General features: G+C 44.3%; 1 protein-coding gene across 3 annotated transcripts in view; it reads right to left on the reverse strand.

Annotated features, from left to right (window-relative positions):
- The window catches only part of SH3KBP1 (SH3 domain containing kinase binding protein 1), a 334,904-nt gene that overhangs the window by 152,064 nt on the left and 161,413 nt on the right, over window positions 1–21,427 (reverse strand). For all 3 annotated transcript variants that reach the window (XM_047075975.1, XM_047075977.1, XM_047075976.1), the window contains one exon: window positions 9,588–9,691. In XM_047075975.1, the coding sequence (XP_046931931.1) occupies window positions 9,588–9,691 (104 nt within the window). The remainder of the gene's footprint in view (window positions 1–9,587; window positions 9,692–21,427) is intronic.

Genomic DNA, 21,427 nt, shown 5'->3' on the forward strand with positions numbered 1-21,427 from the left:
GGCTGGGGGTACGTGAAATAGATGAAGGTGGGCAAAGTGTACAAAATTTTAGTTATAAGACAAATAAATCCCAGGGATGTAATGTGGAGCATGGTGCCTATAGTTAACAGTAGCATATTACATATTTGAAAGCTGATAAGAGAATAGATCTTAAAAATTCTCATCATGGGAAAAAAAAATTGTAACTACCTGTGGTGATGGATGTTAAATAAATCCATTGCTGTAATCACGTCGAAATATACACTACACATGTATCAAATCATTACCTTGCATGCCTAAAACTAATACAATGCTCTACATTAATTATATCTCAACATTTATTCAGAAATAATTAAGTGAGAATTTCCACACTGGCCCTTTCTCCTATCTTTGAGAGGTAAGGAAAAGTATTTTGAAGATGTTTAAAACACTAGAAAAATATTTGGAGAGTTTTAAAGTTTTTTTTTTTAATTGAGGTATAATTCGTATGATGCACACATTGTAACAGTACCAGTAAATCGGTCTTCACAAGTGCATACACCTGTGTCACCCTCACCTCTATCAACATACGGAAAATTTCCATCACTCCAGAAGATTCCCTTGTGCCCGTTCCTGGTCAATCCACCTCCACAAGCAACCACTCATCTGATTTCTATCACCTGATTGATTTTACCTTCTCTAGAACTTCATGTGAATGTTCTAACGCACAGTTTTGCCTTTTGAACATTGCTGAAAAAATACGAAGTGTTTCTAGAAAACACCTTTTTCTATGAGTGGAATTAGTGAAAAAATATTTTTAAAGGAACCACTCCCTGAAGGCATAAATACCTACATTATTTTCCTTTTTAGTTGCTTTAAATAACCATCCCTGTTGATTGGGAGACATAGAAAGCTGGTTATGCCAAATATAAACAACTGTTATCTACGTCCTAAATGCCTGGGCCCGTCCCCACTCCCCCACCCCCACACTCCTGTGTAGTGCATTGTCAAATTATCTCTTTCTGGCAAGGCCACAACGTTCCATATACATAGGAAGGTGATTTTTTATCCCCTCGTTCTTCTGAGAAGAAGCCTATTACACATGAAAGGGCCCCCTCAAAAGAGAAATCTGCAGAGTAATTCAAAGGGAAATGATTTAAGAAGACGGACAACTTCTATTTAAGACTTCGGCAAACTCTGCCCAATGAGACAGAGCAACATCCATGATGTTCCTCACAGTGGAAAGGGCCTTTGCGGACATCCTTCAGCAAAACTTGACAGTCCTATCCTTCAAAACAGCTACGGGCTTGACTACAGGCCTTCAAATTCCTAAATGACTCTATGCTAAGACCTTACTATCACTCTAGCTTGAAAATATGGGCAAAGAGTAAATTAAGCCAGTAAGATAACCTTTCTGATGAATCAAGATCTTGAAGTCTGGTGTCCTGTCACTATTCCCAGGTGAGAAAATTGTCTGTGGGAATGTGTCAATTTTAGAAAATCTATATGTAATAAACCTTTATTTATTTTTAATGTTTATTTATTTTTGAGAGAGAGAGAGCATGAGCAGAGGAGGGGCAGAGAGAGAGACACACAGAATCCGAGGCAGGCTCCGGGCTCTGAGCTGTCAGCCCAGAGCTGGATGCGGGGCCCGAACTCCCGAACTGCGAGATCATGACCTGAGCCGAAGTCGGACACTTAAACAACTGAGCCACCCAGGCACCCCTGTAAGAAACCTTTAAATGGGGGTACCCCTTTAAAATTTCAGTGTGGGAGGCACCGTCACTTTTATGTCATCCGCATTTGACCACATCGGCCAGCTTCTGCTTCCTATACTCCACACGTGTGCTGGGAGGTTCACAGGTCATTCTGGACTCCAGAACAAGGCTCTACGAATATCCCATCCTCCGTATTCCAGACTAGCCCAGCACCTTACACAATACACCCTGTGCTTGCTGAATTAATCCAAATACTTCTCACCTTCCACGTGCCCCGTTGTTGAAATTCCTCCTGTTCTAGGAAGCATCTTCTCCACCCTCAGTGAGTGGAGAAGTTGTTAAATCTTTCTCATCTGTCAATGCCATCCTTTACCACTGTAGTACCATCCTGGGTCATTAGTTAGCTTCTTAGCTGTATGTGTCTTACCCTCCCTGACGATACTGAGCATGTGTCAAGGCAGAGATTCTGTTCAATAAATCTTTGAATCCCTGTCTGTCACAGAGTATAAGCACTCAAATATGTGATAAATCCCATAGCTGTGTAAACCTCTTATAAATACATTTAAACTTGCAAACATGTTGCTTTTATACAGCTGTAGCCTGTTTTGTGTGCTGATGATTCTAATATAATCACATTTTGTTCTAATCATGGCTTCCCTCACCTTAATATGCTCTATCATCTCTGCACATTACATAATCAGTCATGTCCACCCAAAGTTACTGGGAGAAATGAGCGAAGAGCAGCCTAAGCTCTTTGGGTCCTCGAATTTTAATCAACAAATTTTTATATTAATGTTATCTCTTTTTTTTGAAAACACAACAAACCCTTCTAAAGCAAGGGGTGCATTAATGGGTAAGAATTTAGGTATGCTTTGATCACCTATTAATTAATCCACTTTTAAATGAACTTGCTTTCGAGGCACCTGGGTGGCTCAGTTGGTTAAGTGTCTGACTGACTTCGGCTCAGGTCATGATCTCACGGTTCATGGGTTCGAGACCCGTGTCAGGCTCTGTGCTGACAACTCAGAGCCTGGCACATGCTTCGGATTCTGTGTCTTCCTCTCTCTCTGCCCCTCCACTGCTCATGCTCTGGCTCTCTTGGTCTCTCCAAAATGAATAAAAATGTAAAAAAAATAATAATTAAATGAATTTCCTTTCTCATGGGCAAGCATAAAACAAAAGGCATCTTTCTTCATATGCAAGTCTTCAAAGTTCTTACACCAAAAATGAAATGAGGATTACCTGCTATTTTGGGTCCCTGGACCCAGTTCCAGTTGTGGGGGGGGTGGGGTGGGGGGGGAGTGAGGTTTCCCCACACCAACAAGCGATTCTGCAGACATGAGCCCAGGGTTCTACCATTTAACTCAATTCTGACCCTATCTCCCCAGAGACAGCTTCATACCCCACAGGTGAAGAGCTCAGTCCTACAAGATCGCGCTCTTCCCTGTTCCCAACATCAGACACCAGTTTCAAATCCAGCTTGTCACCTGTACTTCTGACCCACTGGCTATAAATCAGAAGTTCCCATGACGCCCACCTCAGGGTCAATTAATTTCCTAGAGCGGATCCCAGAACTCAGGGAAACATTCTACTTAGCAGATCACAGACTTAATGTAAAAGGATCTAACTCAGGAACAGCTGGATGGAAGAGCTGCACAGGGCAAGGCACGGAGGAAAGCGCGTGGAGCTTCCGTACCCTCTCCAGACACCGCTCTCCACGCACCTCCCATGTTCACCAGCCCAGAAGCTCTCTGAATCTGTCCTTTGCGGGTTTTTTGGAGGCTTCATTACACACGCATGGTTGATTAATTCACCGGCCACAGGCAAGGGATTCAACCTCCAGCCCCTCTCCCCTCCCCAAGGTCAGTGGGTGGGACTGAGAGTTGCAACCTTCTCATCACACACATTGGCTCCACTGGCAGCCAGCCCCAGTGCTTAGGTCTTTCAAAAGTTACTTCATTAACATAACAAAAGACACCTTTATCACTCTTTTAGGAAATGTCAAGAGTGTTAGGGGCTCTGTGACAGAAATGAAAGGCCAGATATACATATTTCGTCTTATAATTCACACTATCATAAATGCCCATCCATACCCACAAAGGTTGTCTGATTTACAAAGTTCTGAAGAATTTGAACAGCCTGTTTAACGCTAGCTGAGAGAAGCAACCTCAGCTGTGGGTGCAAGAAGATGCCTAACTTTGGGGCACCTGGGTCACTCAGTCCATTGAGCTCCTGACTCTTAATTTCAGCTCAGGTCATGATCCCAGGGTTGTGGGATCAAGCGTCGGGCTGGGACTGAGCATGGAACCTGCTTGAGAGGCTAGCGCGCTCTCTCTCTCTCTCTCTCTCTCTCACCCTCACCCCCCTCTGCCCCCCATTCCCCACTGAGCTCTCTCTCGCTCTCTCTCTCTCACCCTCGCCCCCCCATCCCCCACTTGTGCTCTCTGTCTCTCAAATTAAAAAAAATGCCTAAGTTTCTTGCAAGTCCAAGTTAGCATTTCTGCAAACTATAAGGCCAGGTTGGGGCCCAGAGCCCTCAAATGCCATTTCTCCTGATGAGCTTGTCTATATGCCATCTCTGGTCTTAGAATTAGAATTTCACCTGTATTTATTAGTCCCCTCCACTCTGGACAAAAATGACGCAAGTGTGCATTTACAGTGATTTCCTCAAAAATATCTATACCCAAGAACTCAGTCTGCTCTTTTCCCTTTCGAACTGGAAGCCCAGGTCCTTTTAGGTTCGCAGAGATGGATCTAATGATGAGAGCAGAACCAAAGTCTAGCCAGGAGGCAGAGGCATGTTAAGTGCTCTCTGGAACAAGGTGACTCTGCCAGGTGCACTCAGCCCGGACAACCCTGCTTTTCCCCACTCTGTCCGGGCTGAGCATTCCGGGCTGGCAGTCAACTCCTGCCAGAGGAGGGTCAGGCTGTGTCTACCCACCTGCCTAAGCCCGTTGCGCTGACTGCTAGCCCACCATTCAGTCACACACACTGCTCAAAAATACCTAAGTGTGAAGAGAAAGTGAGTGGTGACAGGGATAATGGCAAACAATCTGAAAGTTAAAAAAACCAAACTGCCAAATCAGGTGTGGATGAGATAACTAGAAGAGAGTGGGGGCAGTGGGCTGTAGAATGTTAGTAGGAGTGTTGTCAATCCATTTAAAAATAAAAGAAGGAAATCATGAGGATGCACTATGGATGCAGACAGGCTAGAACTCAAACCAGCAAACCCATATTTAAGGAAAACACCTTGGCCCTATGAGCCAGATGACAAATGGCAGATGAATGCACATTTTTTTTTATTTTAAGGTAAAATTATATAAGATATATATTACTTACCTTAATCAAATTAATTGTGTTAATAAGATATATATCTAATTTAATTTATATCTATAAAATATCATGTTTTAAGATTCTCTACTTGATTCAACCTTTTTCAAAAAACCAGTCCAGGGATGCCTGGGTGGCTCAGTCGGTTGAGCCTGATTTCAGCTCAGGTCATGATCTCACAGTTTGTGGGTTCGAGCCCTGCATCGGGCTCACTGCTGTCAGCACGGAGCCTGCTTTGGATCCTCTGTCCCTTTTTCTCTCTGCCCCTCACCTGCTTGCTCTCTCTCTCTCTCTCTCTCTCTCAAAAATAAATAAAACATTTAAAAAAAAAAAAACAGCAGTCCCTACCTCCAAAAACAAAATCTGAGTTGTCTTGGTTTTTTTTTCCTTTGGGGTAAGAAGGTGTGTGTGCATTTGTGTGTGTGTGTGTGTGTGTGTGTGTGTGTGTGTGTGTGTGTGTATAGCTTTGCAATACTGTAAAATCAATTAATCAATCAATAAGAATATAACATATTTATATGCACATACACGACATCATCTGTTCTATTTTTACTGATGAAGGGATTGATTGATTCTATAGTATTGCAAAGCTAATACTAGGGCCCTACCTCAATCTGTTCCTGTCAGTGAAGAGCTTTTATTTATTTGGGATGTTTAGCTTTCAGTAGAATGAGAGAGTAACTATCCACTGACATTTATACATCCATTATAAAAAGGCATAGTTTATATTATACAGTGACAAGGGCCAAAAATCTGCAGTATTACAAGTAAAATGGAATAATGGGGAATTTAATTTTTGATCATATAATTTTTTAAATATGGTTTAGGGGTGCATGGGTGGCTCAGTCAGTTGAGTGTCTGACTCTTGATTTTGGCTCAGGTCATGATCCCAGGGTTGTGGGATCAAGCCCCATGTCACACTCCATGCTGACTGTGGAGCCTGCTTGGGATTCTCTCTCTCGCTCTCGCTCTCTCTCCCTCTGTCCCTCCTCCCCCAGCTCATGCCCTCTCTCTCTCTAAAAAAAAATAATAAACTAATTTTAAAAAAGTAAAAAATAGGGGTACCTAGGTGGCTCAGTGGGTTGTGCGTCTGACTTCAGCTCAGATCATGATCTCACGGTTCATGGGTTTGAGCCCCACATCGGGGTCTGTGCTGCCAGCTCAGAGCCTGGAGCCTGCTTAGGATTCTGTGTCTCCCGCTCTCTCTGCCCCTCCCCACTCACGCTCTTTCTCTGTCTCTCAAAAATAAACATTAAAAATTTGTTTAATAAAAAATAAAATATGGTTTAAAAGGCCAACCTTTACATTTTGTTTTACATAACTATCATAGGCTACATATTTTTCCTTTTTCCGATTTGCAGCAAGCCCTTCATGAAGCCGAGCAATGGAAGGGCAGTGAGTGAACAGGAGACTAGCGCCAAAGGTGCGAAGGGCACCCTGTGTCATCTAGGCGAGAAGAGGAACACCTGCAATCCCTCCTCGCCTTCAGCGATCCACACCTGCCTTCCCTACAGCCAACAGGCAGGTGAGGGTGGGCACGACTTCCCAGAAAGCTGTTAATGATTCTCCTTATCTTGATTTGTATTTCTTAAAACATTATTGCAACACTAAAGAACAAACCATCTTCTGTGACACAAGCATTTTTTTTTAACCAACAGTCTTTAAAAAAAATTTTTTTTAACATTTATTCATTTTTGAGAGAGAGAGACAGAGCACGAACAGGGGAGGGGCAGAGAGAGAGACGCACACAGAATCTGAAGCAGGCTCCGGGCTGTCAGTACAGAGCCCGACTCGGGGCTCGAACTCACTCACTGCGAGATCATGACCTGAACTGAAGTCAGACGCTCAACCCACTGAGCCACCCAGGCACCCCCACGAGCATTTTCAATTATTGTTCCCTTTCAGTCTTTGATCACATGCATGGAGATATATTTTACACAGCTGTGTCCTAGTGTATGTAAGTTTGTGTCCTGATCTATTCATTTATTTTGTAAAAGAATCTTTTCATACTTCCATTTACTTATTCAGCAAGCATTTATTAAAGTACATATCAGGTTTCAGGCACTATTCCAGTACCATGTATAGAAAGATCGATCAAAACCAGATCCCTGCTGTTGAAAAGCTCTCAGGTTAGCGGAATTTAACAGAAAATCACAACACAGTATTGTAATAAATAAAGATTTAAAGGCCTCTTGGGTTTACCATCTCAATCAATGTCTTCACAACCTTCTAGCTGGATAATATCACTTAATTCACATAACTATTCCCTCTCTTGATTATTTTTCATCATCACAAGCAATTATGCATTTCACATATTTTTTTTTTTTTCTGTTAACCATTTTCTTTGGATAAATTCCCGGGAGTGAGATTACTGGCTCAAAGGTTGTTAATTCAGATTTTAACAGCTCTTGCCATACCTTGCTAAATAGCTTCATATTAGGATCAGAAATATGCACAAAGTCACCACTTCTCAGTATTAGCCACAGTCTTACCGCTAAGTATTTTCTCGAGATTGTCAAAAGCAGGAACCCATTATTGTCTTAATTTGCATTTATTTCATTAATAGCAGTGTGGAACAGTTTCTCATGGTAAAGAGTTTTCTTTCCCCTTGTGGGCTTTGGGTCTATGACACAATTATCTACCATTTATCATTGTTACAGTACCTTCTAAATATATTTTCATATATGATATATATAATAACTTTTTATGATCGTTTCTTGCAAAATGTTTTGTCTGTTGCTCTTTTTTTTTTTTTTAGCTAAACTCGCTGCAAATTATACCAAAATTTTAATTCTTTTTTTTTTTTAATTAGTCACACTGTTCATTATTTCTCTTGGAATTTCTTCCATGGGTTTGGTCTTAAGAAATGTGTCCCTTGGGGAGCCCGGGTGGCTCAGTCAGTTAAGCGTCTGACTTTGGCTCAGGTCATGATTTCAAAGTGGGTGAGTCTGAGCCCCACGCCAGGCTCTCTGCTGTCAGCCCAGAGCCTGCTTCCAATCCTCAGTCTCCCTGTCTCTCTGCTCCTCCCCCGCTCTCCCTCTCTCTCTCAAAAATAAACATTTAAAAAAAAAAGGAAAAAGGAATGTGTCCCTTTCACCATTGGCATAAACCTTCTCCTCTGTTGCCCGTTCCTGTTTTGCTCATTCATCTTTCAACAAACGGCTCCCGTGTGCCCGACTTGGCAACAGGGATACAAAATGGTGAACGAATGACACATGAATACAAATTCTCCAAAAAGTGGGAGATAGGCACACGTGCTTACTTTGTGTCCTCCAGGTGCCATACTGGGAGTCCCGGTAACTGATTCTCTAGAGACAGGTATCTTTGTTTGATGCCCTATTTACTATTTATGATTCTGTTAGTGCGGGTGTAAACTGGCAGAAAAGCAAAAGTGATGAGAATGATTCTGTTCAGATAGCAATGAAAATAAATCTTGACTGCCAGAGATACCAGTGCCTTATCCCCTAGAAAAGATAACCTCAAAGGGTATAGTTTACTGCCCCGCGGGGACACGATGTAGTTTTGCATCCAACTTAGCAACCTTAATCAAGTATTTTCTCTTTCAAGTCATTATAAATACTTTCCTCTTCCACAATTCTCTTTGAGCCAACCATACCATCTTGCAGATCCCCTCATTAATGAGTTACATAAAGCTTTGACGCATGCTCATTTTATGTTTGTATGAACAGGGAATGTGGTGGCTAGCATCAGCCCTGCTACTTGGACCCATGCCACAGTTCACTTAATCTCCTCCTTGACTTCTAGCTTCCTTTTTTTTTTGGTAAATCATGGGGTTCTGTAAGGTCGAATGGTACTCAGGAAACCAAGGCTCTCAGAGAAGGGCATTTCTATATACAGGTACATGTGTTGAATCAGAATGAATGATGACGCTGTAAGTCTGAAATCCACGAACACCCAGGACGGAGGGGTTGGGTCTGAGATGCCTGTGCCAGTGTGTGGCAGGGCACTTCGCCAGCAGGGCTGGCTCTGAGCAGCCAGGACCAAGGAGGAATAAGGGAACGTGGTGCAGGGGAAAGAACTAGGGTCTCCAGCCACGTGGACCTGGCTTTAACACTCGGCCCTGACTCCTCTAGGGTCTTTCGAGTCTCTTTTCTCATCTACAAAATGAGGCGCTTGTGATGGGCCGCCAATGGGCCAACGTGCAAAGAACCTTGTCACATCTGTCTTATACTAGGTCTTCGATAAATGTCGCTTTTCTTTCCCTGTGAATCCACAGTGTGCCCCACCACGAAGACTGAATTCACCCTCTAGAGATGGTTCAGGGTCACTCTGGATGGCAGGAGTCTCCTAGCCATTGAAGCGGGGGAGAAAAGCGGGGCAGCGGGCTGGGACCTCAGAAGTACTCAACAAAGACAGTAATTTCCAACGGCCCACACCTGCTCCTAATGGGCTTGGTGGCGTTCCTCTCTGGGAACCCATTTCCTCTGAGAAGAGACTCGACTAGACAACGTCGAAGGTCTCCTTAAGCTCTAACATCCGCCACAACAAGGCCAACCGGGGGTGGGTTCTGACAGCCCACCTGAGGCCACCCACCCCCCTCCCCCTGCGTGGCACACTCACCTCTCCTACTACCTCTATGATGTCGCCCACTTTCAGCTCGAGCTCGTCATCGTTCTGGGGCAGGTAGCTGAATGCCACCTGGCAGCGGCGCCTCCGTCGCTCGCCTGAACGGGAAAAGCAAGATATTTAGATACAGCTCTTGTCTCAAAATTAGATTTTAAAGAGAGGCTTCCTAGGCATGCAGGCAATTAAGCTGACTTGTCTCAAATACGCTCTCTGGGACATGGCTAGAGGCCCGCCCGGCAGCCCTGGTCTCAGAGAGAGGCAGTAGAAAGCAGAGCAATGCTTCTTGGTCTTTTAAAAGCTGCTGGGTCGAAAGGCATGGAGATGAGAAACCGATCCGCTGGTGCAGAAGGCAAAGACCCCAGCCCCGAAGCGCTGGCGCACAGTGTTGCCTTAAACGCGTTTCCGTGGGTGGGGCTTTGTATCTGCTGCCGTTGATTTTTAATGAAAGCTGATGTGACGTGGTAGAGTAAAAAGAATGGTCTGCTTCTAATGCTAGCAAGGCAGAGGAAATTTTTCCCAGTGTGCAAAGGAAAAGATAAAGCATCCTGGCCTTTTTCTTACTAATCATCACCCTTTCAATGTGGTGGAACTCAGGCCTGATAAGCAAAGGCTGATTAGATTTCAGCCTGCTCTTGGTGCCATTTCAAATGCCCCAGAGGGGTTCAACGAATCCACTTCTGTCCTCTTCCCTCTGTCCCAGGGGACCCATTAGCAGGAGGCCTGGCTGCTTACACAGAGCCAACCCAGGCAAATCAAGATAAAAGCCAGGACCACACTTCACTTGACCGGAGGACACTCAAGGGTACAGCATCTCACTCACGCAGAGCGGCCCAACTGGGAGGCCCTGGCTCAGAGCTGGTTCAAGTACAAATGCAAGTGTCCACACCACAGACATGCACTGCGGGCAGAAAGAACATGCATGTGGTATGTGTGATGGGGGTGGGGTGGGGAGACAGACAGACAGACAGACAGCAGTGGAGGCCCAAGCCGGGGAGAGGTGGACCGAAGAGAAGGACTGGGACCAGCACTGCTCGGAAGTTTGTTGCTCAAGGCTGACCACCTCACAGTGCTCCCTCCTGCCACCACATGGCCTAGAAAACCAAAGGGATCACCGACTTCAAGCCAACACATTTAGAAACGCTGACATTATTTTTGGATACTGCCTACAGTGACTCTTTTCCTTTTCTAGTCTTTTCCCTAAGAAAGCAAATCCCTGCAGGAGCGATCACAGGCCACATTAAGGCCCCCGTGCAGCATGACATCACACAAAGGGGAAGGTCTGGGCTACATCTCATGTGCTCACAGATCAATATTTTTCAAAAGCCAGTGGCCTAGTTCTCTCTGTTCCATTTTTCTCTGCCCGAACCTCACTAAGGAAGAACAGAGTCGAACAGAAGGAAGGGGGCAGGAGTTCGGAATCGATACCTTGTCTAATCACGTCTCTGGCGACTGCACAAATACACTCCACCCCTTGGCGCAGAACCCCCAGCCCCCTGGTCCTGACGAGGACAAACGCAGAGCTCTCAGGCCAACTGCCAGCCGCTGGCTGCACTGTTGGCAGGTGGCACAGGGCCACCCATGGAGGGCCTGGCTCTCCCGCGGAGCATGGCTTCTCCCTGTGGGGAGTCAGGAAGAGTGGGTCTGCAGGGCAAAGAACTCTACCGCAATTCCATGGCGTCCAAAGCGACAGAAGGCAACTCCAGCGCTCTGTGTTGTGAAGGGTACAGATCCCTCATCCTATCTGAGGAGGTCTAGACAACGAGGCGGTCTTGGCACCCATCTCCTACTCCCTGGGACTCTCTTGCCCCCACATACACCTCTGAAGATGAAGTTCTACTATAAATCTTTAAGACCTTTATTCGCTCGATGTTATATCAAAAGCAAACTCTGCAGATACAAATCTGAACACAGAACAAGTAAACATGACAAATGTCTACAACCCAACATTTATAAGCACAGAAGTCACCAGCCCTCACCAAAGTGACTTGAAAATAACATCTGAAGACCCAGTGTTAGCTGAAATGGTAAACACAGTTATATGCAGGTTCATATATTCACAAAACCCTCTGTAAAAAGTAGCATCTAGCCCAGTAGTGCGCAAATGGCAGAAGAGAGAGTGATGTATTCTTTAACAACAGACTGACACCGCAGACTCAGAACAGACCTGGAACAGAATAATCAGATTTCTCTTGAACCAAATCTCTGCATCAGACTTCCATAAAGCCCTGTCTGGTATCAGGAAGAATGACACATTTCCTAGTTTCTGTCTGCCAGGCTAATCGACATTTCTTAAAAGCCTCTAAGAAGTTTATTTAATTGGTGGCATAAAGTCCTATAAAACACAATGCCAACATACAGGACCAAGAAAAGCGAGTCACAGAGAGATATCCAGAGGGTACTGATGGTAAAGGCCACCCGACCTTACCCCAGGTAGTAACAGGTTTTCCCTCTGGCACTGGGATAGCGGGCAATCTTTTCTAAAGCACTTCTGGTATCCAGCACCATATCTCATCCTGCCAACCACATGGCTTGCAAAGAAAAAGAAAGGAGCCAGAATGAGCAACCACTTTGCAAATGAGAAAACTGGGGCTCAATGACTTACCCACAGACACCAAGCTAGTGAGTGGCAGTATTTCCTTGGTCTGAGTTCAGAGCTCGCCTCCAATGCTGGATGAACCAATTCTGTTCACATCTTGTCCCAAATTCTCGGCAATTCTGTACTTAACTGCTTCCTGCAATACTGTGCAACACAGCCTGAGGTTTGTACCCAAATTCCTGGACTGCTGCTCTTCCAGGTCTCAACTTCTACACATCACTGTTACCAGGTCTACCCAACCTAAAGTCCAGTTTCAGGTGGGTGTCCGACGGGGGTGCCTGGGTGGCTCGGTCGGTTGAGCATCCGACTTTGGCTCAGGTCACGATCTCACGGTGCGTGAGTTTGAGCCCCGCGTCAGGCTCTGTGCTGACAGCTCAGAGCCTGGAGCCTGCTTTGGATTCTGTGTCTCCCTCTCTCTCTGCCCCTCCCCTGCTCACACTCTGTCTCAAAAATAAACAAACATTAGGAAAAAAAAGGAGGTGGGTGTCTGACAATGGGAGATACTGCATTTCAGTTGCCTCTGTCCATCCAAAACTTAAGGGAGTTTAAGGATGTCATTTGCCATTTCTTCCTCTCCTGGCATTTCACTGATGTTTACTGGTCCATTTTGACCTTCCTTGAGAAGGTATGTCAACAACAACGTCATCTCGTTTCAACAGCCGGTATAAACTGCAGAAAAACGAGTATGACTTGCCCAAAGCCGGGGTTTAGGATCCCTTAGTTTGAGCTGTTCACACCCAGGGCCCAGTTCACGTGAACTCAAGTTTTAACACATTACAATGGGCTTTTTTTTTCTATGGGATACACTGAGTCATGAGAGAAATTTACATCTACTTGCTGATCACGGCCAACAAGACAAATCTGTATTAGAACAACCAGAAAGAGGAGAGAACACAGGCTCTTCCTCCTTCACATCAGGGCCATTGCCACCATCCTTTGTCACTGTGTGCGTTTTCTAGGCCGGACCACTTAACTCCTTACATGAAATTGCAAGAAGTAACAAACACAAGTTTTACGGACACATGTGCAAATGTATATGTGCACGTGGCTTACCAAAAAATGTATAGATAAGGCAGACTTCACAGGGGATACTTGATATGTCTCTCCTTTATTGTCATACTGCACGATGGCCACGAAATACACATGCATGACCGTGCACTCATATGTAGAAATATCGGCACACAGAGGGCAAGGCAGGCACACTCAGTCTCCCTCACTCGGCCCCATTCGTCCGTGACCTTACATTCATGGTCAGCTTTGTTTAATAAAATGATAACAGCTAGCATTTATTGAGCACTTATTGTGTGCCAGACACTGCTAAGTACTGTGTATGTATTACCCCACTTAATTCTCACAATGAACCCCCTTCTCACAAACAAGGAAACACAGAGATTGAGTGTTCTACCCGAGGTCTTAGAGCTCGCGAGCAGATGCAACTCCAGGGACACCACCTCCCGTGTCTGACTGTTCTTAAGAATGCTCACTTATAGGTCTTGAGACTGCAGAAAGGACTCGCCGGGCCAATGTGGGACATGGTTAAAATGTGAAACCAGGAAGTGAAAAACCACAGATCAGGAGCATTTCCTTACAGCTGCTGGATACTGAGGATATAGCTGCCGGATATTTTAATGAAATAAAACTGGTTGGAAAGGGAGGAAATGAAGTACACTCACACTCTCTAAACATGACATAGCAGAAACTAAAAAGGGTGCCATGACCCACGTACAGACAGCACACTCATCTATATTTTAGAGCCTTCCAGGGTCTTACAACATGTGAAAACTTTACTAGGCCAATTCATTCAATGACCACAAAAATCTAACAACAAATAATGTAGTGGTTGAAAGAATTATTTGGATCAACTAAAAACTTTCAACACCCACACAGTCTTTTTTTTTTTTTTTTTTTTTTACATCTCATATCCTCTTTGACAGAACACAGTGCAACCACAAGGGTCTAAATCATTTGAGATTTTCAAGGAACCCACTGAATTAATCAAATGGATCCTCACCGCATGCCTAGGGAACATGGCAGTATCCTGAGATCATACTGCAAGAGAAAAAACATTGATAAAGGTCAAAGAGCAAATTAGAAAAAGCCCCCGATTTTGTTTCCAGGGTTAGTTACTTCTGGCATTTTCTCCAGATGTGGCCTGGGGACCACCTACCTATGTCAGAAGGTTGAAATGCAGGAAAGATCTATGGAACTGTACTCTCTGGGAAGTTGGGGTCAGGGACCTGCATTTAAACCTGACTCACCATGTGACACTACCCACAAAAATCTAAACCTCAACAACAAATCAGTGCCACTAATTACAGGTGACAACGGGTAACAGCGGGCGACTAGGAGAAAACACCTTGTGGGAACAGGTGATCTCCCTTTAGAGGACTCTAACCAGTGGTTCTCAGGCTTGGCTGCATATTGAAATCACCTGGGGAGCCTTCCACACTCTAAACAGCAGTCCTTGAGGAACTAGGTCTCCATAGAATAACGGCTTTTCCCGAGGCTGGGGCAAAGCAAATACCAAGTGAGAATGGAGCAGCCACGAACGCTATCACCATGAAGTGCTCAAACACTGGAAGGGTCATCTCAAGAGGACACAGAGAGCAGCTTGATGGGGCCTCCACTGGCCAAGTTGGGGACAGTTCCAGCAGGTACTGAAGGTTGTATAATGATTCGTTCACTTCCAAAATTATTCATGAGCCCAGACTGATAAGTTCAAGAGGTAGCTAGGTTGCCAGCTACCTAGCTAGGTGAATGGGTAAGATTTGATAGATAGGTACGGGGCAAGAAGGGAAAGTTCTCCTTTAGAAAAAGAATGTCAGCTGATAAATACAGAAATGATAGAAATAGACAATCACCATTTTATAACCATCATAGCAACCAATGATTCTGGCCAGCATCAGTGGTTGCTAAAACCACTGGGTGAAAACTTGTTGGAGATTAGGATTTGTAAAGAGTCTCAGAGTATCTCCCCACAGATTATTTATTAATTACGAAAGGAAAATGGTCTTCTTAGAATGGAGAAACTGGAGAGACACAGCCTTAAAGTTCACATCGCCAATAATGGGACTCTTTATGTGGCATGTGGAGAAGGACTTAACATCACCTACAGAATGCTTCCACCCCAAACATTTCACCTAAATCTGACCGTGAGAAAACAATCATGCAAATCCAAACCGATGGACAGTCTACAGAAACTGACGTGATTTTTTAAAAAGTCTTTTTTAAGGGGCACCTGGGTGGCTCAGTTGGTTGAGTGTCTGACTCCTGATTTCGACCCATGTCATGATCTCATGGTTTGTGAGTTTGAGCCCCACATGGGGCTCTGCGCTGACAGAGTGAAGCCTGTTTGGGATTTTTCTCTCCCTCCCTCCCCCTCCCCACTCATGCTCGCGCGCGCTCTCTCTCTCTCTCTCTCTCTCAAAATAAATAAACTTTAAAAAAATTAAAAATATTTTTAAGTCACTATCACATACAATTTTTAAAAGGCTAGGGAACTTTTAGATTTAAAAACAGTAAAGAGGGGCGCCTGGGTGGCGCAGTCGGTTAAGCGTCCGACTTCAGCCAGGTCACGATCTCGCGGTCCGTGAGTTCGAGCCCCGCGTCGGGCTCTGGGCTGATGGCTCGGAGCCTGGAGCCTGTTTCCGATTCTGTGTCTCCCTCTCTCTCTGCCCCTCCCCCGTTCATGCTCGGTCTCTCTCTGTCCCAAAAATAAATAAACGTTGAAAAAAAAATTAAAAAAAAAACAGTAAAGAGATACAACAACTAAATATAATGCAATCCTTAATTGCATTCGATTCTCTTAAAAAGGTTATAAAGGGCATTATTAGGAGAACTGGGGAAATCTGAATATGGACTAATACTAGATAATAGCATTATATTGATGTTACATTTCCGGAGTGTGTCCGTTCATCCTATTGTAGTTACATAGGAGAATGAACTTATTCCACAGTATTCAGGGATGATGTGTCCTGGTATCTGTCACTTCCTTTCAAATTGTTTAAGGAGAAAAGGAGTGTGCGTGTATGTGTGTATACGTACACAATACGTATACATATACATACACACACAGAGAGAAAAAAACAAATGTGGCAAATTGCTAACATAGGTGTTCACTGTAATACTGTTACAACTTTTCTGTACAGTGGAAATTTTTCTAAATAAAAATTTGAAGGGGGAAAGGAAAAAATACAAATGACCAGACCCCACCCTTTATCAATGGTCTGGGATGCAGCCTGGGCATCTGTATTTTAAGAGCTCCTCAGGTGAGTCTAACAAACAGGATCGAGACACATCCAGACAGATCAGCTGTCCAAAAAGACATGGGATTTTCCAGGACCATGCTATACAGGTTCTAACGTGCAGCTTCTTTTCCCAAAAGGGAGAAAAACCAGTCTCATCTGGCAATATTAGCCTAACACATAACCCAGGTGAATGCTGCCACGCTGTGATTTTTATTTCACAGAACTTTGGAAAAGTTGCACCAAACAGCCTCTAGCTCTGGAAGTGTGCTCCTGGGAGACTGGGGGATGGAAAAGATGGCACTCTCTGCTATGATTCATGAGCCACTAGTGCTGGGGGTGCAGCAACTCCCCAAGTTAGTGAGCAGATTCCAGATTCCTGAAGAGGCTATTCTTGAGTCAGAAACCTCAATTTATGCAAGGGGCCAGGTTTCCTATTTCAAGATGGAAAGACAATACCAAGTAAACAAAATACATGTGGAGAATCATCCCTTTTCCTTGAAACATCCAGTGGATTTGGCATGCAAGGAAAGAGAGACAGTTAAATGGCTGATCTTGCTGGACCCAGCATCATACCCTTTGCTGGGAACATTCCTACTCCTCATCCTGTTTCAATGTAACATAACTCAGAGGAAGAGAAGGACACTTCAGAGGTTGATGGCATGCCAGAAAAATGAGGAACTAGTGGGTCTTTCTCGCCAAACCCTCTGGCTGTGGCTGGACCATTACAGCGGAAACGTATGGTATTTAATTAACCAGCACTGTTTGGTCCCTGGAGATGAGCCTCCTTGATTCTCTTAGGGCTATATAATCAATATCGTTGCACGGCAGAAAACAGTAAATCCATGTGCCTGCTACTTCAAAAAGGGAAGGTTCATCTGAAGAGAGGTTATAATTATGCCAGTTCTCATTTGCTCCCAAGTCCCACCAGAATACAGGAGAAAAATGTAGATTCAGTAGGGAACCATTTATTATGGCCTCTAAGCCATGGGTGCTGGGAAGGGAGGTAGGTAAAGTCAAAAGTCACATAAGGAAAATCAACGGGGTCTCGTTGGAGATGAAGGAGACAAATACTGATTAGGTGTCCACTATGTGCCAAGAACCGGGCTATGCATGTCACATGCCTTCGCTTAAGTTCTTGCACCAACCCTGTGAGCTTAGGGATGCTGGCCCCATCTTTCTGAATGGGCACAGAAAGGCTGGATAACTTGTAGGAGGCACATGAGTTAAGTAAGTTGTGGTCTGCAGCTCTTTTCTTCCACCAACCCAAGATAATACCAGGAAGGCAGATTAGGTGTGCATTTCCAGGGTACTCTGGATGATGAGTTAAGGATGAGGACTTGACCAGAGGAGGTTTCTGGACAGAGAAATGACAACAAGATGTGGTGAGGACAGTGATGTAGGGAGAAGTGGCTGGTGTCAGAGGTGTGCAGGATGGCTTGGGGGAGGGAGCCTAGAAGCAGGCAGACAGCCCAAAAGAAGACAATGAAAGACAGAGAAAGTCTGAAAAACATGACGAAAACCTGAACAACAGTATCATCATCAGTTGATGTGTTTCTGCTGCCCCCTTTGGGGGCCAATGACCCTCTTTCACCGGTCTTTGATCCCAGCACCTAGCTCAGTGCCTGTTAGAGCAGACACTCAATTCATTCTTTTTTTTTTTTTTTTGACACTCAATCCATTCTTGATGGATCGATGGATGAATGAACTAATGAGTACCTATTCCACATTCTGTCTGTGGGTCACTGTTTTGTGAACAAAAATTTTGTAGACAGTCAGAGGGGTCCTAGAGAAGGACAGAAAGGGTAGAAGTAAACAGTTAAAGCTTCAACCTGGTGTTAAACTGGGCACGCCTCAACGTGTGCTTTTTGAAAAGCCAATGCCAAAATGGCTAAGATGGTAAATTTTACATTGTATTTCACCACAATTTTTCAAAAAGCCAATGCCACCTTGAATTTTTGCAGCTATAAGGACAGAAAGATGGTGGCCCATCGTCTTGCCATGGGGTCAAAAGGGCCTCATTCTCCACTAACATCATAGTCTGAAGCATCTGTGATATTAAACAATGCGTGATATACTCGCGTTTATGGTCCACTGTCAATCATCCACACCAGATAGCAGAGCAGGGATTTGCCTGAGCGAGAAATTATGTATGTTGGATTTTAAATGTGGTCCCATTAAAAGACAGAAAATACTTAAACAGGGAGGGATATATGCATAAGCAGGTTCAGGGCAGCATTGTATCTAATAGTAAATGCATATGTGCACAGAGATCTGTACAGGAAACACCCTGAATGTCCGCTGAGAGGGAACGGCCATGTGGTATATCCAGGCCACGCAAGGATCTGAGCGGCCTTTTAAATCAAGCAAGCGGTTCCATGTGTACTGACATGTAAAAGGCGTCCATAATACATTAATATGTGAAATATACTCCCGACATTGTAAACACATACACACTACACTCCCTTCTTCCCTCTATAACCTCCACCCTAGACTCCAAAATTTGCTCTTATCACCCAGAGCCTAGTCATAGAGTATGTGCTCAAGAAATGTTTATTAATGAATAAATGGATTCATTCAACATTCAGTTAACATGTGAGGGCCTAATACAATTTAATGGGTGAAATAAAGGGTGTGTATGTACAAGAACACGCTTGTATAGAAGGGTATGCCCCAAATTAACGGTAGTATTTTTGGAAAGGGGGATTAGCAGAGTGTGAAGACAGACTCATGTAAATGTTTCTGCACATCAATTTGTTTCTCCAGAGAGCATGTAGTAATACACTGTAATAATTTTTAAAAATCATCACGGTCACCTGTTAAAATAATTATGCTTTATGAAACTTAATTCTTCTGATTATGTTTTGATGACATTAAGAGTAAAGTTAGTTCCTATTCTCCAAGCCACTGGATCAGGCAGAAAGGTGGCTGCCACGGGCTGAATATCAAGGGGGCTCTGAACCGGTTGCGGCTGGTCCCTGACGACAATGGGAGGTGTGAGCCGGGAGAAACAGCTCCACACCTGGAGCCCAGACTAGTTATTACTCTGATCAGAGCCGCCACCATATCCTATCAGTTATGGATCCAAGGTCGTTTTCCCTGGCCTGAGTGCACAGACCACACAGCGTAGCCATCTCCCTCCCGGCGGCAGGGGCTGGGAGGGGTGAGGGGGAAAGGGGGGGGGCTGTGTCCATCTTCTGAGCCTGCTCACTCACGACACAGGAACGACAGATAACCTAGTGGATAACCAGCACTACGACTACCTCATGCTCTTTGCCACTGAGTGGCCCTTCGCCTCAGTTTTCTCATGTCTCAAATCAGAACAATGGGGACAGACCTACTTCGCAGAAGGGTTCGCTGTCACCTGACACCCTCCCTTTTTTCCACTTGTCTTACCATTCGTTAATGTGTTAAAAGGCACCTTTGTGAATGATTTATGCCAGTTCAACTAATTTTCTTTTTGCCGGCCTTCCCTCCCCATCAGAGCAAGATAAAGAAACCATACTGAAAACCATGGTCAGTGATGTGGCTAAGCAGTCTCCGGGTCTTCCCCTTTCCCTAGGCCAGTCCCAGGGGGTGGTTTTGGCCTTTCAGGATGTTCTTTAATCTAAACAACCCACAGCAGACTGTACCAGGGTGACACTTCCCCAAGTGTCCCTGGCCTGAGTTCCCCAGTCCAGGACGCCTTTCTCTGGGGGAAGGGAGTCTGGACGTTCAGAGGAGAAAATCTGATACATAAAGCACACTGCTTTTCTCCACTTTAGCAAGGCTTATTCTGGCAAAATGCCCAAAAGAACTCAACATATTTATAGAGTTCTGTTTGATCTACTTTTAAATGCTCCATGCAGAGTCATTCAAGTGAAATGAGAATACAGATTTTCAAAGGGAAAACTGAAGGAAGGTTCTAAATATAAGTTATTTGTTGAGCATAAACAAGATTTCTCCCTTCGATCCAACACACTCCCTCTAACGCATCTATTTTTAAAGGCATTCTCAAACTTTGCTGCTGATGAAGAGCTCAGACCCCTAACTTTTACAGCGAAGGGGGGGAGTGAGGGAGGGAACAAGTGCAGGGAGGGGGAGTGCGCATGAGCACACGCCTACTTAGGAACTGTGACAAAGGTCTAGAAAATCTGAGAGACCCTCATCTGGGGGCCACCTCCCTCGCCTATGCTTAGAGGATTCTCTGGGGAAAATACCTACCACAAACAAATCTAGAGTTTCCCAGTTTTTAAAATCGGTCCTCAAAACAGCCATTGTCCTGGGAAATTTACAGAATGACAGAAAATTCCACATTTCTCTCTTGAGGCAGAAGAGGAAAGATCTTTACTGCAGCTAGTCGAAATGATTTTTTTCTAATTTTGACTTTTTTCCCTTCTCATCTCCATCAGAATCAAGACAGGGGAGGCCTACGTATTTATGAATTTTCTTGATGCAAAGGGGGTTTGTATGTGCACAATTCCTTCTTCTGTATCTAAAAGCCGAGATTCTTAACTGGGGTTCGTGGACAGAGTTAGTTCAGGGGCCTAAATACGGATGGGAAGAAGATTTCATCCTTAATTTTACTATCCTCTGGTTGAAATCTGGCCTTTCTTTTCACTATGCAATACAGGCAACAAACCACACTGGTGTTGGCAGCATCCAGAGATTTTTATTCCCTACTACGTGGATAGACATTCTCATTTCACATCCTGGTCACTGCAGTTATCGTGAAATATCATTTCCACTCTTCCTTACTTTAAAATTATGATGGCTTCTAGACCCACTGCTGGAACTTGCTATTTAACGCATCCATATAGAATAAGCATTATTTATGTGTTTGCAGTATTTTGATAACTGTATTTCGGTATAATTGGTTTCCTTTGCAACTGTGGATTTTGTTTTATTCATTTACAAACATTATTCTGAATAGAGGTCATAGGTTTCAGCAGACTGACAAATAGATTTCACAGCAATTAAAAAGAAAAAAAACCAAGAACTCCTATTTTCAAGAT

Source organism: Lynx rufus, unplaced genomic scaffold (genome assembly GCF_022079265.1).
Source record: "Lynx rufus isolate CCGP_SWC_20201006 ecotype Redwood Valley unplaced genomic scaffold, mLynRuf1.p SCAF_14, whole genome shotgun sequence".
Lineage (NCBI taxonomy): Eukaryota > Metazoa > Chordata > Mammalia > Carnivora > Felidae > Lynx > Lynx rufus.